This window comes from Elgaria multicarinata, chromosome 8, assembly GCF_023053635.1.
Source record: "Elgaria multicarinata webbii isolate HBS135686 ecotype San Diego chromosome 8, rElgMul1.1.pri, whole genome shotgun sequence".
Lineage (NCBI taxonomy): Eukaryota > Metazoa > Chordata > Lepidosauria > Squamata > Anguidae > Elgaria > Elgaria multicarinata.
The window spans coordinates 89,757,391-89,779,312 of NC_086178.1; the positions used below are offsets into that span (position 1 = coordinate 89,757,391).

A 21,922-nucleotide genomic window follows, 5' to 3' on the forward strand; every position below is an offset into this window, starting at 1 on the left:
ATTCAATGGCCATCTTGAGAGGAAATGCCATTAACTGCTTGTAATGAAAGCACCTTGTATTTCATTAGCCTTTAAGATGCCGCAAGACTTTTTTTGTTATTTTTGCGGCAACAGATTAATAGTGATACCCCACAGCATTCAAGGACTCAATACCGCCCCTCTCTATGCGTAGTGGTACAGACAAGCCTCAGATATATCTTAATAGGCTATTGGTTGCAGATGTTTACTCTTATTTTCCTTTGTGAAGGCCTGACTAATATTATCAACAATGCAGTGTCCTTCCAAACAAACAACTCTATCCTATTGTCAGCTAAGAGCCAAGATAGTGTAGTGGTTAAGAGTGTTGGACTGGGATCCAGGAGATCCAGTTTGAAGTCCCCACTCAGCCATGGAAGCTCACTGGGTGACTTTAGGTTAGTCACAGATTCTCAGCCTAATCTATCACATACAGTTGTTGTTGCGAGGATAAAATGGAGAGGAGGATTATGTAGGCTGCCTTGAATTCCTTGGAGGAAGAAAGGGCAGGATATAAAATAATAATAATAATAATAATAATAATAATAATAATAATAATAATAGTAGTAGTAGTACATTCACACCAAGGTCCAGAAAGCAACCATAATTACCATGCTCAATTGTCAGGAAATTCCTGAATCTATAAAAGACAGCATGTCTTGGCAAAGCCTGTCATATTCGTCTAGAAAAACCGCCGTGAGTGAGAAAGAGATAAATAATAATAATAATAATAATAATAATAATAATAATAATAATAATGTCTCTCAACACGCTACAAAATTATAACTGTCACACTCACACAGAAAACTGAAGCACTTTTCACCCAACACAATATATTTGCCCACGGTTGTCAGTGTGGGGTCCTTCACCAGAGCGAGTATTGAGCACCTTGACACGCAAGAAGTCCAGCCCCAAGCTTCTTGATACTACGGAGATCAGGGCGACAGAGGGGTGCACAGGGCTCGTAGCTGCTTTAACTGTTGTTCTGTATCTGGTCAAGAGGGCAGGGCTCCTGCAGCTTTAACTGTTGTGATGAAGAAAGAACTTCACCAAGTGTTGCATGTATATAAATGACACCTGTTTAAATTCCCTTTTCTATACAACTGTTAAAGTTACAGGAGTCCTGTCCTCTTTTTCATATGGTCACCCTACCCTGTAAAGACTGCCCAGAAAATGTCTTACTGAGGAAATGAGGAGCATGAAACCAGTGGGAGCTGGTGGCTCCAATGTCAGTGGGGCAGTGAATCAGTTCCAGGTTTCAGTCAGAACTCTAAAGAAGCTCTCCAAGACTCAAACTAGTCTTACTATCTAGCAGGGGTGTCAAATCTCAGGCCAGGGGCCAAATCCAGCCCTTCTGGGTAGCCAATCTGACCCTTCTGGAGTCTCAGACAGCCATGCTGTGTTGAATAGGGATGGCCTTGTTCAGCCTGTCCACTGAGGTAATCTAGCTACTTAAGGTAGCAACTCCACTAATTGGTTAAATATGCTCTAACGGTGGGTCACCAGCTGGCCCACACAGAAGGGCAAACCGCTTTAATTATGGATGCCAAATTAATTATCAACCATTTTAATTAGAAGCAGAGTTGCCCCCTGTACATGCTATTGTAAGTCATCCATTTGCTTGCCCATTGGCCCCCTCCGGTTCCTTTTTATGAAGTGGGTAGTTCTGCCTGGGTAGTCATGACAGCTGGTGATTGAGCTGACTGGCAGCCTCTCCTCTCCCTACCTGCCAACGGCCATTTGGCATTGGGAAAAGTTGGCACTTCATCCTTTGGGTGACCCAAACAGCAAAAAGAACAGGGGTTTAAATATCAGATCAATGAAAGGAACGCATCAACACTTGCCCGTCTCGAATTAAGTAGTACTTCAGGATCTCATCGGTCTTGGATGTCGGGGTGGCAAAACAGCTTTCCACTAATGTCTCCAGACCACTCAGGTGCACCAAGGGCTCGATCCCAAAATACAAAGAATCTCGAAGTTTAAGGGTGGGGAGAGTATCCCGGTAGACCTCTTCGAACGCTTTGTCTTTGAAAATCTCGAGGGTGAAGGGGAAGACACCCTGGTTGTGGCCCATGATCTCCAGCGGCGGGTTCTTAACGTTGGGGACGTAGCCCTCTGAGATGATGTAGCGGCAAGGGAATTCACACGTGACGGGGATCAAGAGCTTGCCGGTGCGGACGATGATGTCACCATTACTGCCAGGAGTTTGCTTTGGCAAGCCAGTCACCATATTGGTAGCGATGATTTTGTCATTTACGACCTGCCGGGGGGGGGGGGGGGGGGGAGGAGGAAAATATTGGGAAGACAGATGCACACAGACAGCAGTAACGACAACAACAACAACTTTATTATAAGTGGGTCTCTGTGTGAGCATCTGCAGGAGTGCAGAAAAAGGATGGAATGCAGAGATAAACAGACATGGGTAATGTCTGCTAAAATCCCAGGGATGGGAAATACGGTGCCCAGTGGTTAGCAGGTACAGCGTTAGCACTCTGCACAGGTCCTTGACCTTTCCCTACAAGTAAAACCAGAATCAAATATGTAAACTAAAGAAAATGGGGATTTCTTTTAAATTCGGTGTCTTGTCAATAGCTATTCAGTCAACAGCTAGTGAAAAAAAGAATAACCTTGGCTGTTATCGTTTTTAAAGAAAAATACTTTAAAGTTAGCTGAAAATGCCCCCTATTGGTTGACAAAATTATGACATGACCATTCAGTTTCCTCATCAGCCCAAACCAGCATATCTAATGGGCTACAACTCCCACCATCCCTGATAATTTTTTGGTGCTGGGTGGGGATGATGGGCGTTGTAGTCCAAAACCTGTGCAGGGCACCAGGTTGGGGAAACCTGATCTATTGCTATTGTCTTGGATTTCTGGCCTCTCTTTCCTGCCTTTTTTTTTTTTTAAACTCCTGTCACCTGTCAGCACCCCAGATTCCTCTCAGACTCTTAAGGGGATCATGAGGAAGTCCTTTAGATGAGAGGAAGATGAGGGCTCCCTTCCTCAAGCTACAGTTATTGAGCTGGACTTCTGTGTCTCGTTGTTGTTGTTGTTTCAATCTGCTGCCACATTTTACAGGGTCCTAAAAATCTTGCCTTGACACAACTCAGTATTTTGATGGGAAATTCTCCCCGCGCCTCACTCCATGTATAAAAGTGGTAGAAAGCAGAGGTCCAGGGGGAGGGTTTACTAGATTTGGGTGAAAGAAGAGGCCATGCAAGGCATGCCGTCTGATGTCTTGATGGTTGCCCATCTTGCAAAGGGACACCCCCAGGCTTGGTGGGGTGTGTGTGTGAAGGAGATGGCGGCAGAGCAGGAGGGCAGCATGTGGATTGAAGCTCCATTTTCTTGCTGGAAGCAAGGAGTGCAAACTTCTCATCTTCAAAAGGCTGCTGTGTGAAAGCCAAATCTTTGTGGCCTACAAAAAGTGTCAGCAGATTGCTCAAGAAAGGCAAGGCAGAAACAGAGTGAAAGTCGAGCTCAGTCACAATAGCTGGAGAAACAGAGATCCCATCTCTGTTCCGCTCTAAAAGTGGAAATGAAATAGGAAAGCCAACTGAACAGCTGGGGGAGCTGAATGGTGGTGTCATAATCCTGTCAGCCAATAAAGGGTGTTTTCAATCTCTACTGTGATAATGTTTTTTCTTGAAAATGGTAACTGCAACAGTAACAATGCTTATTTCTCTGCCTTAGCCTTCCCCAGTCTTGTGCCTTCCAGATGTTTTGGACTATAACCCCCCACGTCCACAGCCATTAGCCATGCTGGCAGGGCTGATGTGAGTTGAAGTCCAAAACATCTGTAGGGCACCAGTTTGGGGCGGGAGGCTGCTCTACCCATTGAGCATGGTCTTGATTGCATACTAATTTGAGAGCTAGGACAAATCCAGGTTTTTTTAGGTAAGGTCATGACAGTGAGATTGGCATAAAACCAGTACATGTTTGCAGTGTTATTATTGAATGTGGTCTTACTTACACCAGCAAGCACATATGGAACAAGGTTATAGGACTGATGTTCTAAATAGAGAGTCAGCCTTTCAGCCAGGAAGGCCAGTTATTATGGATACGTACATCTATCGTGGTACCACAGGATTTCAGGGAGAAGATGATGTTGACATGTGTGCCATTGGATACACCTCTGCAGGAACCATTGATAAGTGAGAGGTCCATCCCTGCAACAAGGTCCTTAGGGATGTTCACCTCTATGGCGGTAGATTTGCAAAGGACTGGAACTGTAAGGAGGAGGAAATCTAGTAAGTGAGCAGGAAACTATATGCCTCAAGAGGAAAATCAGAGAAGCTAGATGAGTCCTCCTCCGATGCCTGTTATTCCTGCAGCAAATGCTTCCTGCTATATATTCACGTTGTCCTATGGAAACCTTGCTTTGATCTGCCTGCTTGTAAAAGGCGATTATTATTTTAGGCTTGAGATTCAGCACAGACAGAACTGTCTGTCTTCGATGCTGTGACATTCCCACCCCTCAGGATGTGAGCTTAACTATGCTTATGTTGTATTTCTGGGATCCAGTCGTGGCATTAGCAGCACTTTTATGATGATTCAGTATTAGAGGGAGGGGGTTTGGGGGGTTAATCCTAATCTTCTACAAACCAAGGACACTTCCAGATGGAAAATGGTCTCCATTATAACAACACTGCAGATGGCTAGTGCTGTACCAGCAGAGAGTTCCTGTTCTTCAGGAGTTCAGCCTAGGAAAATACAGGACTACCTTTATAATATGAAGTTGGGAAATTACATTGGGAAAGACTGAAAAAATTAATTGGAAGAGATGTGCATTTCAGTGCAGCAGAAGGGACATTCATGGCCTCCAAAGAGAATCCCCACTCCCAACCCCAGAAACAAGCTGGGATGTGGACTAGGAAAGCTTAAAATGTATAGTGAGTGACTTATGGCACCGCCTGTCAGGTATCACCACCTGCACATTCAGCCATGTGTGGAAATGGCTCTATGTACATAATGATGTTATATGCATAGAGCTCCTCTACGCAGGGCCGGCCTGAGACAATTTGCTGTCTGAGGTGAAGAACAAGTTATCACCCTCTCCCAATAGTTCAGTAGACCACTTTTTCAGCAACGGTGATGGAACAGCATCATCCACTGAACCTGACGGCAGCAGGCTAGTTTAGGAACCTAGGGCACACCCTGTAGCACCCAGCTCCCTTCTCTAACGCCTTGCTACCACCTCCCAGCATCTACCGCTTGAGGTGACTGCTTCACCCTGCCTAATGGTAGGGCTGGCCCTGCCTCCCCTTGAGGGGTGATGGACATAGAGAAGCCTTTCTGCCATGAGGATCAGTGGCGAGGAGCATGGCCACAGAACATGTCAGTTCCAGGGGAGGGGCAACCCCCTGCAACCCCACAGCCCCCTTCTATCACATGACTTCAGTATAGGAGAGGTTCACGTGAACCTTCCTAATGTGTAAACCAGAGGCGAGGAAACATTTTCAGCCCATGGACCAAATTCCAATCTGGGAAAGGTCTTGGGGGAAAGGGTGTCATTCCACCTGTGAGTGAGGTAAAAGACAAAATGGGTGTGGCCAAAGGCAGAATGCACGGGGCTGGAGTGACCAGATACAAAAGAGGGCAGGGCTCCTGTGGCTTTAACTGTTGTGACAAAGAGGGAATTTCACCAGGAGCTGCATGCATACAAATGACACTTGCTGAAATCCCCTTTTCTATACAACTGTTAAAGATACGGGAGCCCTGTCCTCCTTTCCATATGGTCACCCAATTCTTGCCTACCAAGCAAGAACTGGTAGTAATGATGAGAAAGAGGGAGAGGAGCAAGATCAGTTGCTGACAATGGTGTGAAAAGATAGTCTCACTGAAGGAGAGGGGAGCCACTGAAGATGAGCCCTCGAATACCTGGAGCTGGCACCGAGACAGGCATCAGTAGAAAACTCACTCTGAAGTCCCTTGACATTTACCCATTTGAATTTAATTAATGGGTTTCCTTGCTGCCACCATTATTCTATAGAGAAAAATTGGGGCAGGGAAGAAATCTGGAATACAGTCTCGTCTGTTTTGCTGACACATAATTTTCAAGGGATGGACGGACTATACATTATTTTGAGAGGGGAAAGCTGTAGATTTATGAATCCTGTTAAGAACGTAACAGTTAGAAGACTTTCATTTCACCAGATTTTTCAGGGCCGTAGAAACAGGTGTTGCCTGTATCTAAATTTGATGCATTGATTCCTGACTCCCTGGAATCTGGGATAAAATTCCAGGGAGCCTTGAGGCATAATTTTCGTTTCCCCCCTTCATATAAAATGTTATTGTTCAAGCTTTAATTCTGTTTCAAAACCATCTGCCTACTCGAGAGAATAGTTTCAGAAAGAAAACAAGATACTGATGTGCACATTCATACATACACACACACATACACACATGTGGCTCACTTCAGACAACACGTTAGTCAACACAGGGTGAAAACTCCACTCAACAGTTGAGTTTTTAGAGGGTACTCCCCACACAACAAGTTCTAACTCCACTGTTGAGTGACTGTAGGCTACTCAGGAGTTGAGTAAAATCCATCATGATGTCTGATTGACAGTTCCTCCACCGGTCCTCCCAATGGTATCCCATCAGCCATTTCTACACAAAAAACAAACCAACAACCAATCCCAGCGGCTCTCCTAGAGTGGCACTCACTCCTTTTGCCATTCTTGCAAAAGGGAACTCTGTAGCCAGTGGTAAAAGTCAACTCAACACAAAGGAAAACTCCACAGAGCCCACCACACAACATGCAACACAACAGTTGTAGAGGAACTCTCCTCTGCACAGCATGGATATTTTGCATGGAGTGTTTCCTAGGGTGACCAAATGAAAAGGAGGACAGGGCGCCTGTATCTTTAACAGTTGCATAGAAAAGGGAATTTCAGCAGGTGTCATTTGTATATATGGAGAACCTGGTGAAATTCCGTCTTCATCACAACAGTTAAAGCTGTAGGAGCTATACTAGAGTGGCCAGATACAAAAGAGGGCAGGGCACCTGTAGCTTTAACTGTTGTGATGGAGAGGGAATTTCACCAGGTTCCCCATATATACAAAGGACACCTGCTGAAATTCCCTTTTCAATACAACTGTTAAAGATACAGGTGCCCTGTCCTCCTTTTCATATGGTCACCCTAGACTGTTTCCCAAAAAAACCTCCACCGTTGCATAGAGTTTTCCTATCAGACAACACATTTCTCAACGGTGGTGTAAAAACTCCACCGTGGAGTTCTAAAACCTCTGTTGGGAAACATGTTGTCTGAACTGAGCCTGTGTCTCCCTCCTGACTTCACCAAGGGTGCTGTTTTTGACAGAAAGAGAAAATGAAAGGCAAACACTATCTTTCAGTTCCTGCTCTGGTAGATACACAAGAGAGAGAAAGAATCAATGTAGACTAAATAGCAAAGAATAAACCGGGGGATGAAGAACAAAGAAAAGACAAACATTACTTTCAAGCCTCTGAGGGGCAATTTGGAAACCATTTCCAATCATTCCTGGCAGATAGATAACTTTGCATAGATGAATTGATCAGCTCATAGGCCTGATTTAGGACATTTATTAAGTTGCACTAGGAACTCTTTGATAAATGAGGGTGCCTGATGCTTTTGTGCTGTTTGGATCCCAATTTTGAGGCCTGTCTCGCATTAATCAAGCAAAGCAAGTGAAGAAAAATATGTATTTCCTCTCAAAAGCAATTTTTAAAAGAAAACACACACACACACACACACACACACACACACACACACACACACAAATTAGGTTATTTGTCTAGGCCTCTCTTCTCCCACCCTTCAGTGAGACACTGAAGGCCATGTGCGTTTGAGACAAAAGGGTGATGAGGCAAAAAGACAGATGAGGGGTGCTAAACCCATCCCCACCCAGGGTTTACTTCCTCACAGCCAGTCCACTGATTGCCCCATTCTCTCAGCTAGGGTGAGTGGGTTATGTGGTGGGAAGGAAAGCTGGATGCAAGGAGCAGGCTAACTTTCCCACCCCTATGGCCCTTTAAATTAGACCCTCCCCAACTCTCTGTTGATATGTGGTTTGTGTAGAATGGCATTTGAGTGATACATGCCGGCCTCATGTCTACTTCGGATTGTTTCTTGACAACAAGGGAGAGGGCCTTCTTGCTGGTGGCCCCTCAATTATGGAATGCTCTCCCTGACGAGGTCTGCCATGTGCCAACATTGCTGTCTTTTCGGCACCGGGTTAAGACCTTTTTCTTCATTCAGGCATTCAGCCACATACGACGAGTTTTTAATCAGATCCTGGATTTGTGTTATGGTTTGCTTAAATTGTTTTTATATATATATATGTTGCCTCTGTGTCTGCTGTTTGTTTATAAATGGTTTTACACTTAGTATAATGTATTTTAATGGTTTTTAATTTTTGTAAACTACCCAGACAGTTTTGACTATGGGGCGATATAGAAATAATAATAATAATAATAATAATAATAATAATAATAATAATAACAACAACAACAACAACAACAACAACAACAATAAATATCTCTCCATTTAACCCCCTTTTCATAATTTTACTGGCTCAATGGACCCTTTAGCATTCTCTTCTCCCAGTCAAAACCATTTATTATTGCCCTTTGCTGACAGGACAGGTCTTCTTTAAACAGCATTTCCCCAGTCTTCATTTTTCACTGTTGCTTTTCAGGAAATTACTGACTAACCCTAATTCCTTTTGTGCCAAGCTGGTTCTCTCTGGTGAGGTAGAATCATAGAATCAGAGAATAGCAGAGTTGGAAGGGGCCTACAAGGCCATCGAGTCCAACCCCCAGGTATCTGCCACTACCCTAGAAATGTGCATATCTTACAGTGCCATCTGAAAGCGTGAACCACTTCTAAGAAGCAGCTGAATAGTATTCACAGAATATGGCTGAAGAGAGCAAAAGTTTATTACTAATTTAGAGTAAGAGTGTAAATCACAGCCAGAACTATTGTATATATGGCCCTGCATTTGATTTGCTTGATAAAAAAGCAACAGCTCTTCCTTTAACATGCTAACCTCTTTGACAAATGTGTTTGATCCTTCCCATTCCACTCTTGATCCTCAAACCATGTTGAAGCACTCTTGACTACAGGCTGATCTACCTATTAGGCAAATGGGACATTTGTCCTGCACTAGGTTGACTATATGAAAAGGAGGACAGGGCTCCTGTATCTTTAACAGTTGCATAGAAAAGGGAATTTCAGCAGGTGTCATTTGTATATATGGAGAACCTGATGAAATTCCCTCTTCATCACAACAGTTAAAGCTGCAGGCGCTATACTAGAATGACCAGATTTAAAAGAGGGCAGGGCACCTGCAGCTTTAACTGTTTTGATGAAGAGGGAATTCCCCCAAGTTCCCCATATATACAAATAACACTTGCTGAAATTCCCTTTTCAATACAACTGTTAAAGATACAGAAGCCCTGTCCTCTTTTTCATATGGTCACCCTATCCTGCACATCAGCTTTACAGAAGAGACTGCTGCGGGACAAATCCACCAGCTGCCTCTGACAAATGTGGGGCAGTCTACTTCACAAGCAGCCCAGCCATTTTGCTGTGACAGGGAAATGTGGAATAGTATGTTTCTCCCTGCCCCCCCCTCACTTCCCCACCATGGCAGATTGGAAGTGAGGTGTAGCTGCCAATGGTAGCATGATGGAGGAGAACTGGTGTATGTGGAGAGGGGACTCTAGGATGAACATGCAGCTAAGAAAAGTGGTGGGAGACTTCAAGGTTCCACCTTTACCTGGACTCCTTGATCAGCTCCTTAAAGATATTTTGCCTCTTTAAGAGCCTTCTCTTCTATCAGATGTCAAGTTTCTACCTTTTACCTTTCCCTCTCAGTAACATGGGGTTTAGGCCTTAGGCGTGGTGTAAATGACACTCCAGACAACACGGTTTTAAGCAACCTATTATGTTAAATAAAATGGCAAAATCACATAAACTAAGGTTTTTACTCAAATAGAGCTTTTAGATTTCAAAAAATAAAAGAATTAAAATTGCAGTTTTCTCAAGCCTAGATATGCTTTCACCTGTAGGCTTTGGCCTAAAGCCTCTTCTAGCCTTCTCCTGACTGTTCTTCAGAGATTTTCTCTGTTCCAGAGTCTCTCTCCGTGACTCTATGCAGCTCTCACTCTTACAGTTAACTTCACCCCTTTTTATACTCTCCCCCAGAACTGAAACATACAATCAGGTGACCTGAAACTGGGGGAATGAAACTTAACTCCTTTAGGGGAAAATGAAACTCAGGAATGTCACCGAAATGAGACCAAAATTAATTTTTGAGCGTCCTCCGCATTTGAGAGGGTCTTCTTCAAAACACACTTCAGTTCTAACAGGAAAACGAAAGGCACAAGGTGCAGCAACCTTCTCCTGGACCAGCCGCAAAGTACGGTTTGTCACTAGGCATCTTGATTGTCCTACCTTGGCAGGTGTGGTTGTCCTCTGACAAAACAAAACCCCGTGGGCACTCACACTGATAGGTGCCTTCCACCGTGCTGCAAGTATGGCTGCAGCCTCCATTGCTGTTGTCACACCCTTCAATTTCTAGGATAGAAATAACAAGTAGGTACAGAAGCTGCTCTGTTCAACCCAGGAAAAGATGTGTTTGATGTACTGCAAGAATGCTGGTATCCGACCAAACAGAATAAACTTGATGGATTGCAACAGAACAAGAAGGGGATTTTAGACAATTGCAACAGTGCTAGAACATAAACATGCACATATTATATATTCGCTTGGTAACCATCTTGGGCCAAATCTGGTTCAAGCCTCAGAAAGTTCTGCTTTGTAAGGCTCACTGAGAAGAATGGGAGTTCGGGTAGCAAACAGCTCATGCTTTTGTGCCACTGTCATTAATTTCAATGGGGTTCATACAGGAGGACTTCCTGGTTGGACATCATGACACGAAGTCACTATACATATTGAAAAGAGTGGTGCATGTCCAGGTAAAATTTTCAAAGCATCCACATGTTTTTTTAAGATGGATGAGCTCCCATCAGCTCATATGAGATTGAAATTAGTAGTCACATGATATGCTTCAAAATCCCACCACTCTGAGATTATGATGATCAAAACACATTACATCCTTTGAGGGTTTTGTGGCTGTGCAATGGATGTCAGGGTGGCTACAAAGTGAATTATATCTTTCCTGGAACGGCTCATAAACCACATGGCATATCAGTAAATATGAAACCGACAAACCCAGTTGTATATTGCTCAATAAATTCCCGAGAGAGCATTACACGTATGAAAAATGTCACCTATTACCACAGAGTTTTAAAACTATATAGCAAGTATAAACTTCCAAACATTTACAGTAAAAGAAACAATGACTCTTCCTAGCAGAAGCAAACAGATTGAAATACTACCAGGACCTTCACCTAAAGGCCAGAAATCGGGACTAAGAAGTACCACGCACATGCTAGATTAAGCAGGGATCAGAATATTATTGATGGACGTGTCTTGTATGGGCTAAAGGGCTGCCTTCCTTCATTGCACCAGTGGCCCATATCTAATACGAGCCTAGGGCTACGCGAGACATGATGCTATTGCACTGAATATGCAAGATTTTAAAATTACAAATATCGGCTGATTATTACTTCAACTGCAGCAGGCAAGGAGGAGAAATTTAATGCTTTCCTCCCCTGCTTCATTCTTTGTGCCAATGAAATGGGGAGGGGGATTTCCTCCCAATGTAAAGAGGGGGGATTTTCTTCAGGTCCACAGCAGGGGAAGAAAGGGTTAACTCCCTTTATTTGTAAGGATGCTGTCAAAATATTTAGTCACTGTTTATCTTTTTATAAGCACAGCCTCCATGAACAGCCATTGATAATTGGTGTAGGATTATTTATTTATTTAAAATGTTTATTGGCTGCCTTTCAGGGCAGAATTCTTCCCAAGGTAGGGTGACCAGATACAAAAGAGGGCAGGGCTCCTGCGGCTTTAACTGTTGTGATGAAGAGGGAATTTCACCAGGTGCTGCAGGCATACAAATGACACCTGCTGAAATTCCCTTTTTTGATACATCTGTTAAAGATACAGGAGCCCTGTCCTCCTTTCCATATGGTCACACTGTCTCAAGGTGGCTCACAGCAATACTTTTCAAACATGTTGGGCATTAACCTATCCTGTCGCTGCTGGCAGTGAATCTTAAAGTCTGATGGTACATTGATCAGAGACAGTGTTTGTCAGTGGTGTGATTTCAGGAAGATATCCTAACTCAGTTATCCCTCACTCACCTTCACAAGTCTTTCCATCTTTCCCCAGAACACGCCCAACTCCACATTCACAACGGTAGGAGTTTTTCAGGTTCACACAGAACTCGCTGCAGCCTCCATTTTTCCTTTCACATTCGTTTTCATCTATAGAGAACCAGGAGCCACAAATCCATGGTTTAGTAACATGCAGCTGGTAACTAGGGCCTGGTATACAACAATTCGTTTGACTTGAATCTATTTTTTTTTGTTAGGTGGCATCTGACCACTTCATACAGTGGTCAGATGACACACTAAACCATGGTTAGGCTGCTAAACCTTTTCCAGCAAATGGAAAATTTATCAAAGAATAACCACAGTTTTGACTCCAGAGAAATAGGCTTGTCTTCATGGTATTATGCACATATTTACAAATCTGTTGTTGTGCTATCTTGTTTTGCTTTTGAGTGAGCATAGCTAGTTCTATTAGTGCAGCCTCCCCCAATCTGGTGGCATGTTGTACTGCAAATCCCATCATTCCCAGCCAGCATTAGCCATGTATCTGTCAACATGTGGCCCGTTGTGTGGCAGCCCTGAGGAAAAACACCCTGCATTTTCCCTTGAAAACAAGCCTTGATTTAATGCAAAATTACACTCTCCCCAGTCTTCTGGGAGCACGATTTCCCATTAAAACAAGACATACGTTCCATGCAGGCCTTGTTTTAAATGGAAAATGAAGCGCTTTTTTTTCTTGCCACCAAATTGCTGCTGAAATTTGGCACATTTATCACATTATTTATATACATAAATTAGCATATGCAAATCTAATATAAATTGGTGTCCTTTTTTGTCCCCTTATTTTGGTGATGCCTGAGGAAGAGCAGCAAATGGAGTACCCTAAATTGGTTAAGGTGCATAGTACCCTAATGGTGCCTAGTACCTTAAATTGGTCAAGTTATTTTGGCCCCTGAGGCAGAAAAACTCACAAGAGCCTCTCCCCCTTCCTGCGGAAGTAAAAATACGATATAAGGCATTATATGAATAAGAATGTGTTGCCCTTTCAGGATATTCAAAGTCTGCTACCTGAGACAGCTGCCTCACTCTGCCTAATGGTAGAGCTGGCCCTAGAAATCTGCAGTGGATTCAAATGAGATTGGATTTCTTGGAATCTGACATGGATTCCACAGACTTGTGGACTATTTATTTATTTATTTATTTATTTATTTATTTATTTATTTGGAAGGAGATTTGCACATTTTTTGCATGCCAGACAATCCGCAAAACTCAGACAATATGGATTTAACAAAATCCATACGTCCCCATTGGCTAGTCACCTGTGTGAACTGAATATGCAGTGCACAACAGAACACATTCCAGAAGGCTCTGCAATGCACAGGGCTTCCAGGCCAGACAAGCAAGGGATCCTTATCAGACAAGTCAATGGAGGCAAAAGATTCCCTTGCTTCAGAACATTTGAAAAGCATCTTTTATATACGCCTTTCTGTAAAAACAAACGAACAATAAAACTGCAGCAGAAAAAGAAATGTGTGTGAGAGTCACATGCACCCTCCACAATAGACACTGGCAAGGCTAACAAAGGCTGCTTGCAATGAGAAATTGACTGCTGCATTTCCTTCAAACTTCTAGGGAAGTCAAGAGGCCGGTGCCTTTACTTACTGAATGTGTATTGAATTCCATGAGAGCTCTTTATACAGAAGGACTATCGAGACTGGCCCCAATATCAGAAGAGGTGTTCGTCCTTTCAAAGGGGTGTGGGTGGAAGCAGGGAGTGGGGGATCCCAAGGCCCAAAATCAAGATATCTGTGTTGAGAAGCAGATTCCTTTGCAGGGAAGACTTACTTTGGATCAACAGCTTCTTTGCCAACTTAACAGTCTTTCTGAATTTAAAAAAGCTATAAAGACTGATCTCTTCTGGCCTACCCAGTCGAATTTTAAGATGCCTGGCTATTATTTTAAATTATATGTTTTTAATCAGTTTTATGTATTTGATAGTATTTTTGTATTCAATGTTGTTCCCTGCCTTGATTCAGAAGGAGAGGCGAGTAAGAAACAAATATGTTATTATTATCAGTAGTAGTAGTAGTAGTAGTAGTAGTAGTAGTATCAAAAGCATTGGTTGTGGGTGAGTGTGTACATGCATATGCATGCTATGTGTGTGAGTTAAGTGTATGTCCTGGTTCACACAATCACACAGGGGAAATAAGCCTCAATGGCTTATTTCCACCCACCCTGCATGTGCTGATCACATGCCAGTGGGATTAGCATAATTACCTTCAGCAACACGGTTTATGAGTGTCGTGAGAACCTGACCAGGGTGGCTTGTTGCCATGGGTAACAAGCCACCCAGAAACCATGGGCTGTTGTAGCATTCTTGGTTGCTAAGACTGTGGAGATTGAAAAAACCTTTTCATGGCCAATTTTTGAATGATCAGGACCTCTCTATTCAGTCTTCCCAACTTGAGGCCCTCCAGATGACTTGGACTACAACTCCCATCATCTCTAGCTAGCATGGCCAAGGGGTTGTGGGAGTTGTAGTTCAACACATCTGGAAGGTACCAAGTTAAGGAAGGCTGTCTCTATTCTTGAAGGAACATAAACTTCCCCATGAAATTGACATCATCTAGAAGTCAGTTAAATTAAAACATAACATCTTTGTTCCTTACAAATAAAAAATGCATCCGGTTCCCCTGTGGGCATTTTAAAATCATATCATAATTAAATTTTAATAAGATTGCCAGTATCCAGATAAAAGTATTTCGGAGCTGTTCCTATTCTAAATAATCTGTTGGCCTTTCATAATAATCTGCTGGGCTGTTTTTGTAGATATTGTGGCATGCCTACAAGAGCACAGTTTAAATGGCCAATAGAGAGCATGCTTGCAAGTCTGTGGTTAATAATTCCCCTAGTCTCCAAGGGATGAGGTTAGATGATGGCTTGGAACATATCATGGGGTTGCCATGATTCTTGAATTACCAACACTAATGTTTAAGGGGATTTCTTCTACAGTCAAAAACTTCAGGAAAAAGAGTATAAAACCACTAGTGTCATGAGTTTGTCATTAGTATGTAGTCATTGGCACTGTTCAAAAGACACCTTAAACCGTGGCTTTAACCATGCTGAATAGGCACCCTATTCATTGTGGTTAAAGCCATGGTTTAAGGTGCCTTCTGAACAGGGCCATTGAAAAAGTAGGTGATGATCAATGCTTCTTCCCCCTGAGTTTCAGAGTGAATAGTGAAACTTCACATAGTCCGCTGCTATTTCCATAAGTTGTCTAGCTATAGTCTGCAAGGGAGGATGGGAGAACCAGGCATTTTTGAGCTCTCCTAAATTTTCTGAAAATCACAACAACCACATTTTCCTAATTTGATCGCAAATTCGGGAATTTGCAAACATTCCTTTATTTTTTAAAAAGTCTTCCAGCTCACGTTCAGGGTTGCGAATAGGACATCAAGTTTGCATGATCTGCAAAAAGAAACAAAATTCTCCTCCATACCTATCTGCAATTAGCTCTCGGGTAAAAAGCACACAAACCAAACCAAAGGCCCATGATTTCAGTGGACTCTCATTTCTCCTTCTTGGTTTCCACAGACTTGTGGACTGTTTTTATTTATTTTTTTACTTGGAGGGGGATTTGCACAATTCCCCCCCCCCCTTACACAGCCATCTATAACCAATGGGAGATTCAAAATGAGGGAAAGAGGAATTGAATGGATCAACAGAGGAACGATCTCTAGTGAGAGAAGGAGCGCTGGGGTTTTGTTTTTTGTGTTTTTGTGTTTTGAATATGTATGAGACTAGCTCTTCAGTAACCTTGTAAAGTAATTTGGTCCTTGCAAGCAAAGCTGTTGCCCTTTGACTGGCTCTTCATCTTAACATCTGGTGTCTCACATTGCAGGGCAAATGTCAGCCACTTCTATGTGTACTCCCAAGAGTTAAACCATATAGATATACTCCTGATCCTCTGCAAAAGCGTGGATGAAAACAGAGGGGAGGACAACTGCAAACAGAGGGGGATAGACACCAGCAGCCCAGGGAGAGAGTGATGCTCTCAGAAGCTTCCCATCTACCCCCAAAGTATTGTCTGTAGCATCAAGGGGTCTGAGTTCACGGTGCTGGGTTGGTGTCACTCCACCACCAAACCCTGGGCTATCCCGGGTGTGCAGTGGTGGCAAGTTCTACTGTTCTAATGAGGGGAGGCAGTACAGGCTTTCCAGTGGCCATTAGTCTTGCTGGGCCTGACCTCTCCTCTCCCCTCCCCCTCCCCCTCCCCCTCCCGCAGCTTCCAGCAGCCAATAGGATGTCTCCTTCTGCCCGGAAGAGCTGGGCTGACCTTGGTCTAGCTGGAAAAGTCAGGGTAAGTCCCTGACTTTTTATCTGTGCATCTTCGCCTCTTTGCCCCAGGGGTGGCTCCAAATCTGCGTCTGCGTCATCTAACTGACAGAGCAAGGATTCGGAGCCACCCCAGGGCAAAGACGACATCAAGACAGCCCCAAGGACTCTCCATCTTCTTACGGTCCTCACCCTGGGTAAGTTGAACTAATAAACCTCTTCAGATGGTCCAAGAGGATCATGAACATCTCTCAGCCCAAGGCCAAATTCAGTTTTGGAGAAGCTCTTGGGGAAGGATAGGACAAAAGGCAAAAGAGGCAGAACCAAAACGACCAGCATAGTGTAGCTGAAAGCTCTTGCTGCCAATAACTAATTAGGCCTTAGGAGAAGCCACCAAACAATCAGTGGCTCGGAGGACCACACATGGCCCTCTGGGTAAACCGGAGAGCTGGACTGGAGCCCAAGTGAGCCAGTTTTGGTTCACAGGACAGAAGTTCAACACTCCCTCATGGAGAATGAACATACAGGGAGGGTTATGACGAGGATTAGAGGAGGATTATGTGATAATCACATTTTATGTGATCCACAATCACATAAAATGAATGAATGAATGCATGTCAGCGGATAGCATGGGAACAGGCTCCAACCTGATTGACACACAGTTTCAGCAGTAAGGTTTAAAGTGTCCTTTTGCAATCGAACTGTACGCATAAAGGGCTTCTCATTGCATGTCTGACATTCCGGATTTTCCAGGGCACCCAACTTGCACAGAGCGCTCTCCATGGCTTTGGTTGTATGCACCAGAGTTTACTGAAAATTAAACTTCAGAGATGAATAGCTGCTTACACAAGCCCTTATTTTGTACATCAGTTAATTCTTTTGAAATATTGGTAAAGGTCTCAGCCAGTGGAGGCTGGTGGCTCCAATGTCAGTGGGGATGTAAATCCACTTTGGGTTTCAGTCAGAACCAGTCAGAACTCGAGCACCTTGGATAGCTCCTTTAGAGTTCTGACTGAAACCTGGAGCAGATTCACAGCCTCACTGACATCGGAGCCACCAGCCTCCACTGTATCCAGCTGTCTCCAGATGCAGTGAGGGTGACTAGATGAATGTGAGCAATGGATGATGCATCCTTGAGCTTTATCATAACTGACCCCAGAAAAGTTGTTTTTAAATGGATATTGTCTGTTTTTGTTTGTATTTTATGCTTTTTATGGTTTTAAATTTTATATATATATGTTTTTAACTTCTGTAAACTGCCCAGAGAGCTTAGGCTATGGGGCAGTATATAAATGTAAATAATAATAATAATAATAATAATAATAATAATAATAATAATAATGCGAGATGGTTTGAAAACAGACTCGTAAGGCTTCAACAACATTAACCAAAAACAAATCAAAAGCCTATTCCTATCTTGTTCCTATTTTTAAAACAACAAACAACTAAATTAGGACAATGCTAAGACTGGATTGAATTTTCTTCTTTCTCCCCAGCAGTGGTTGACTTTTATTATTTTTCTTTGGATTAATGGCTTGCTTTGTTTAAACATATTGGGGTTTTGTGCTGAGTAATTCCTCATGCTTAATCTAACCGTGTTATTTTTGATCATAAAGTACCAAGTTTTAATGTAGTTTTTGGAAGTAGGCTGGGACTGTTGGCTAGCCATCTGATGGGAGAGTGGAAGGGCACACAAACAGAGTTTAATTAGTTCACAAATTCTCCAAGTTTGTAAACTTAGAAGTCTATTGGTATAGGATAAATTAAGTTTGTTCATCCCAGTGCTGTGCCATAGAGAGAAAATATATATTGCGAGAGCCCGGGCACTTTAATATAGATTAGTTCAACCAAAGTTTTGTCTATTTAACTGTTCCTGTTCCAACTATTCTTCACAAAACAATTTACATGGGGGTTTATGGGATCTGTGAGTAGGTAAGATGTACTTGTGCAATCCTATGCATATTTAGACACATGAAGGACACAATCCTATGCATGTTTAGACAGAAAAAAGTAGCTGGCTGGGTCATGTTGAGAGTTGTAGTACTGTTTTCTTTCTACTCATGCATAGGTTTGTGCCCTTAGTGTGTTTCCAAAATGCAGTGTGTGTGAAAACACACAGTTCAATGCTTTCTTTTTACGCTGATAATCTTGCTCATTTCCTAAACCCCTCCTTTCTTTTTCTATAGTTGTCTCTTTCCAGTCCTTTCTTCCACCTTTTTCATGCCCTTATTAGCCTATATTATAGAGGCCCCATTCAGAAGACACCTTAAACCATGGCTTTAACCATGGTGGTTAAGACAGAAAGCCAGGCCGTGTTCAGAAGACACCTTAAATCATGGCTTTAACCACAGTGAATAAGGCTTTTTGCTTTAGTCACCATAGTTGAAGCCATAGTTTAAGGTGTCTTCTGAACACACCCCAGTTTTCTGTCTTAACCACCTTGATTACATCCATGGTTTAAAGTGTCTTCTGAATGGGGCCATTATATATTGGATAACATTAGCTTGTTTCGCTCGTAGTGCAGGGCAAGTACAAGTCTGATGAAAAAATAGTGATGAATTGTGAAATGGCAGTGGCAGCAGGAGCAGGGGAATTCATCAGTAACTTGTTCATTCTCCCCACTTCCTTTTGCTTCTTGCATCCCCTCTTTTAGGTCTTTCCTTACCAAGGCAGGACTGTCCATCTGGTCCCAGTATTGTCCCTAAAGAGCACATGCAATCTCCAGTGTCCAAACAGGAGCCCTGGCAATCAACCACATCACAGATGTCATAGAAATCTGCAGAAAGACAAAGGAGGTTGGTTAGGAATGCAGAAAAACAGGTTTGCATCATCTCAGGTAAGTCAATAGATGCAAGCTAAGGGCAAGACTAGGGGGGGATCCGCACGTCGCTCCCAGAGCGCTTTTATGCGACCCCAGAGCACCCCGAAAATGATAGTCTGACTTCCCTGTAAAAGAAACGAGGAAGAGCCGTCCATGCCACTGCCGCCGCCGCCGCCGAGGAGAGCTCTCCGCCGGAGAGGAGAGCTCGGCAAAAGAAGGCGGGGTGAAGAGTGGAAGAAGCTCTCTAACCGCCTTCTTTTGCCGAGCTCTCCTCTCCTGCAGAGAGCTCTCCTCGTCGTCAACGTCGGCAGTGGCGGCGGCGGCATGGACAGCTCTTCCTCGTTTCTTTTACAGGGAAGTCAGACTATTGTTTTGGGGGTGCTCTGGGGTCGCATAGAAGCGCTCTGGGAGCGACGTGCAGATCCCCCTAGATGCAATGGTGGTAGACGGCCTGTGAGTTCGAATCAGGTCACCCCCAAATTCTTACAATGCAGAGTGCAGAGAAGAGGGGTTCTCAGCTCTCACTCATCCCACCCATCCCCAACACTGCTTCTCTTGAGTAACTTTTCTCCCAGTGGGTTCCAGGACTGGAATCAACCTTTGCCAGGAGGAATGTGCCTGGGCAGGAGAAGAATAGGCAGGTCAGGGGGAAGGATTCCGTATCCCTCTTGCACCAGTTCATGTTTCACTTTAAATCAGGCCCATTCTTTGCTCTCTAGGAATTCAGCCCAACTCTTCGCAGGGTTGTATCAAATCTTCATACTACTTAGAGTAGACTTATTGAAAGGCTTGGGAGTTAAGTTAGACTAACATTGAATACTGATTGTGCTGTTGTAACATCTATCATGTCCCTAAGGCTGCAATCCTATACCCACTTACTTGGGAGCAGGCCCCATTGAATTCAATGGGACTTACTCCTGAGAAGACAGGTATAGGATTAGGATGTAGATGATCAACAGCCTTTTGGGAGATCCATGGCATTAGAAGTGGGATGTCATGTCAGGCGTTCACAATCTATGAGGCCATTCACCAAGGCTGGTCTTTGTAGCCTCTGGCCCCTTGGTGAGCCAGGTTAATCCTTGGCATCACTGTTTCAAGGGTCTCAGGCCATAACTCTGGGAAAGAGCTCAGCTGGAGGCTGATGGCTCTGATGTCAGTGGGGCATTGAATCCGCTCCAAATGTCAGTCAGAACCAGTCAGAACTCTAAAGGATCTATCCAAGGTTAGCTCCTTAGAGTTCTGATTGAAATCCGGAGCGGATTCAATGCCCCACTGACATCGGCGCCTCCACTGGCTAGAGGTCTTTTAAGATTTGCAGGAGAGGCACTCTTACCCCCAGCGGCCTGTTTCTTCTTTCTCCCAAAGTGTGCAATGCACTTCCTCAAGGGCCTGTCTAGTCCAACTGTCTCCAATGGTGATCAGCCACTAGGGCCCAAACATCAAATTAGGCCGCCTTCACCAACCTGCTGCTCTCCAGATGTACTGGACTGCAACTCCCATCATTCTCAGCCAGCATGTCTTGGAATAATGGGAGTTGCAGTCCAACACACCTGGCATGCCCCAGGTTCGGGAAAGGCCCATATATGGGTTCTTCTCTTTCTTTCAAGCAAGCGAGCAACCTCATCCGCCAAACCAGCAACCCCAAAGCTTTCCTGAAAAGGAGGGTCACACAGCCACTCACATGACAGAGCGAGCCGAATGTTCCCCTCCAGAGAGAGGCTGCCGCATCAGAAAAGGTGTGCGCTCTATCTCAGCCTCCCCACGCACTTGCACGCCTCAGAAAAAGAGGAAACCTCAAGCAAGGCCCCCACAGCTGAATTGAAGGCACAGGAGGGAACTGTTTCCAAGAAGAAATAAATGACGGAAAAGATTTCTCCATTATAAACTATAAATACCAGTGAGTAATGCAACAGGAGGCTATTAACGAGATTGCCTGGAGATGCAGAGCTGAACTGGAAATTTCTGGAGGAAGTCAGAGCAAGCTGCTGCTTCTTCTTCTTCTTCTAATGGTTTCGGAGATGCGGGGACAGGGGGTCACATATGAAAAGTTCCCACTGGGAAGTCAGCAACTGGCTGAAAGTTTGTTTCTTTTTTCATACATGACACCAAAAGCATCTTAGAGAACTATGCTTAGAGTGAACTATATGCATTTGCACTTCTCAGAACTGAGATATACAATCGGGATAATCATGTAGGCCATCCTTGCCCAACCTGGTGCTCTCTAGAAGTGTTTGTACCACAATGCCCATCATTCCCAGCCAGCAATGATGGGAACTGCAGTTCAATACATCTGGAGGGCACCAGGTTGTGGAAGGCTGATCTTGGTGTTCTGTTCATACCACCCTGGCTGTATGGTTCAAAGTTTTGCCTGGCCAGAGAAGCCTGGGAGCTTGGCTGTCCAGCAGGGTTTTCTAGATAGCTGAACAGGATACGGTAGTGCCTCAGCACTGGCTAGGCCCCAACTGACCAACATTATACGTAGTCCTGCTGCTCCACCCCTTCCTCTTCCAGTACAGG

General features: G+C 43.9%; 1 protein-coding gene across 1 annotated transcript in view; it reads right to left on the bottom strand.

The window, feature by feature from the left end:
* Positions 1-21,922, bottom strand: part of OIT3 (oncoprotein induced transcript 3) — a 37,086-nt gene that overhangs the window by 8,776 nt on the left and 6,388 nt on the right. Inside the window, exons 3-7 of the mRNA XM_063132976.1 lie at positions 19,250-19,360; positions 12,277-12,399; positions 10,460-10,582; positions 4,086-4,246; positions 1,860-2,275 (exon numbers count right to left, since the gene is read on the bottom strand). Of these exons, the coding sequence (XP_062989046.1) occupies positions 1,860-2,275; positions 4,086-4,246; positions 10,460-10,582; positions 12,277-12,399; positions 19,250-19,360 (934 nt within the window). The remainder of the gene's footprint in view (positions 1-1,859; positions 2,276-4,085; positions 4,247-10,459; positions 10,583-12,276; positions 12,400-19,249; positions 19,361-21,922) is intronic.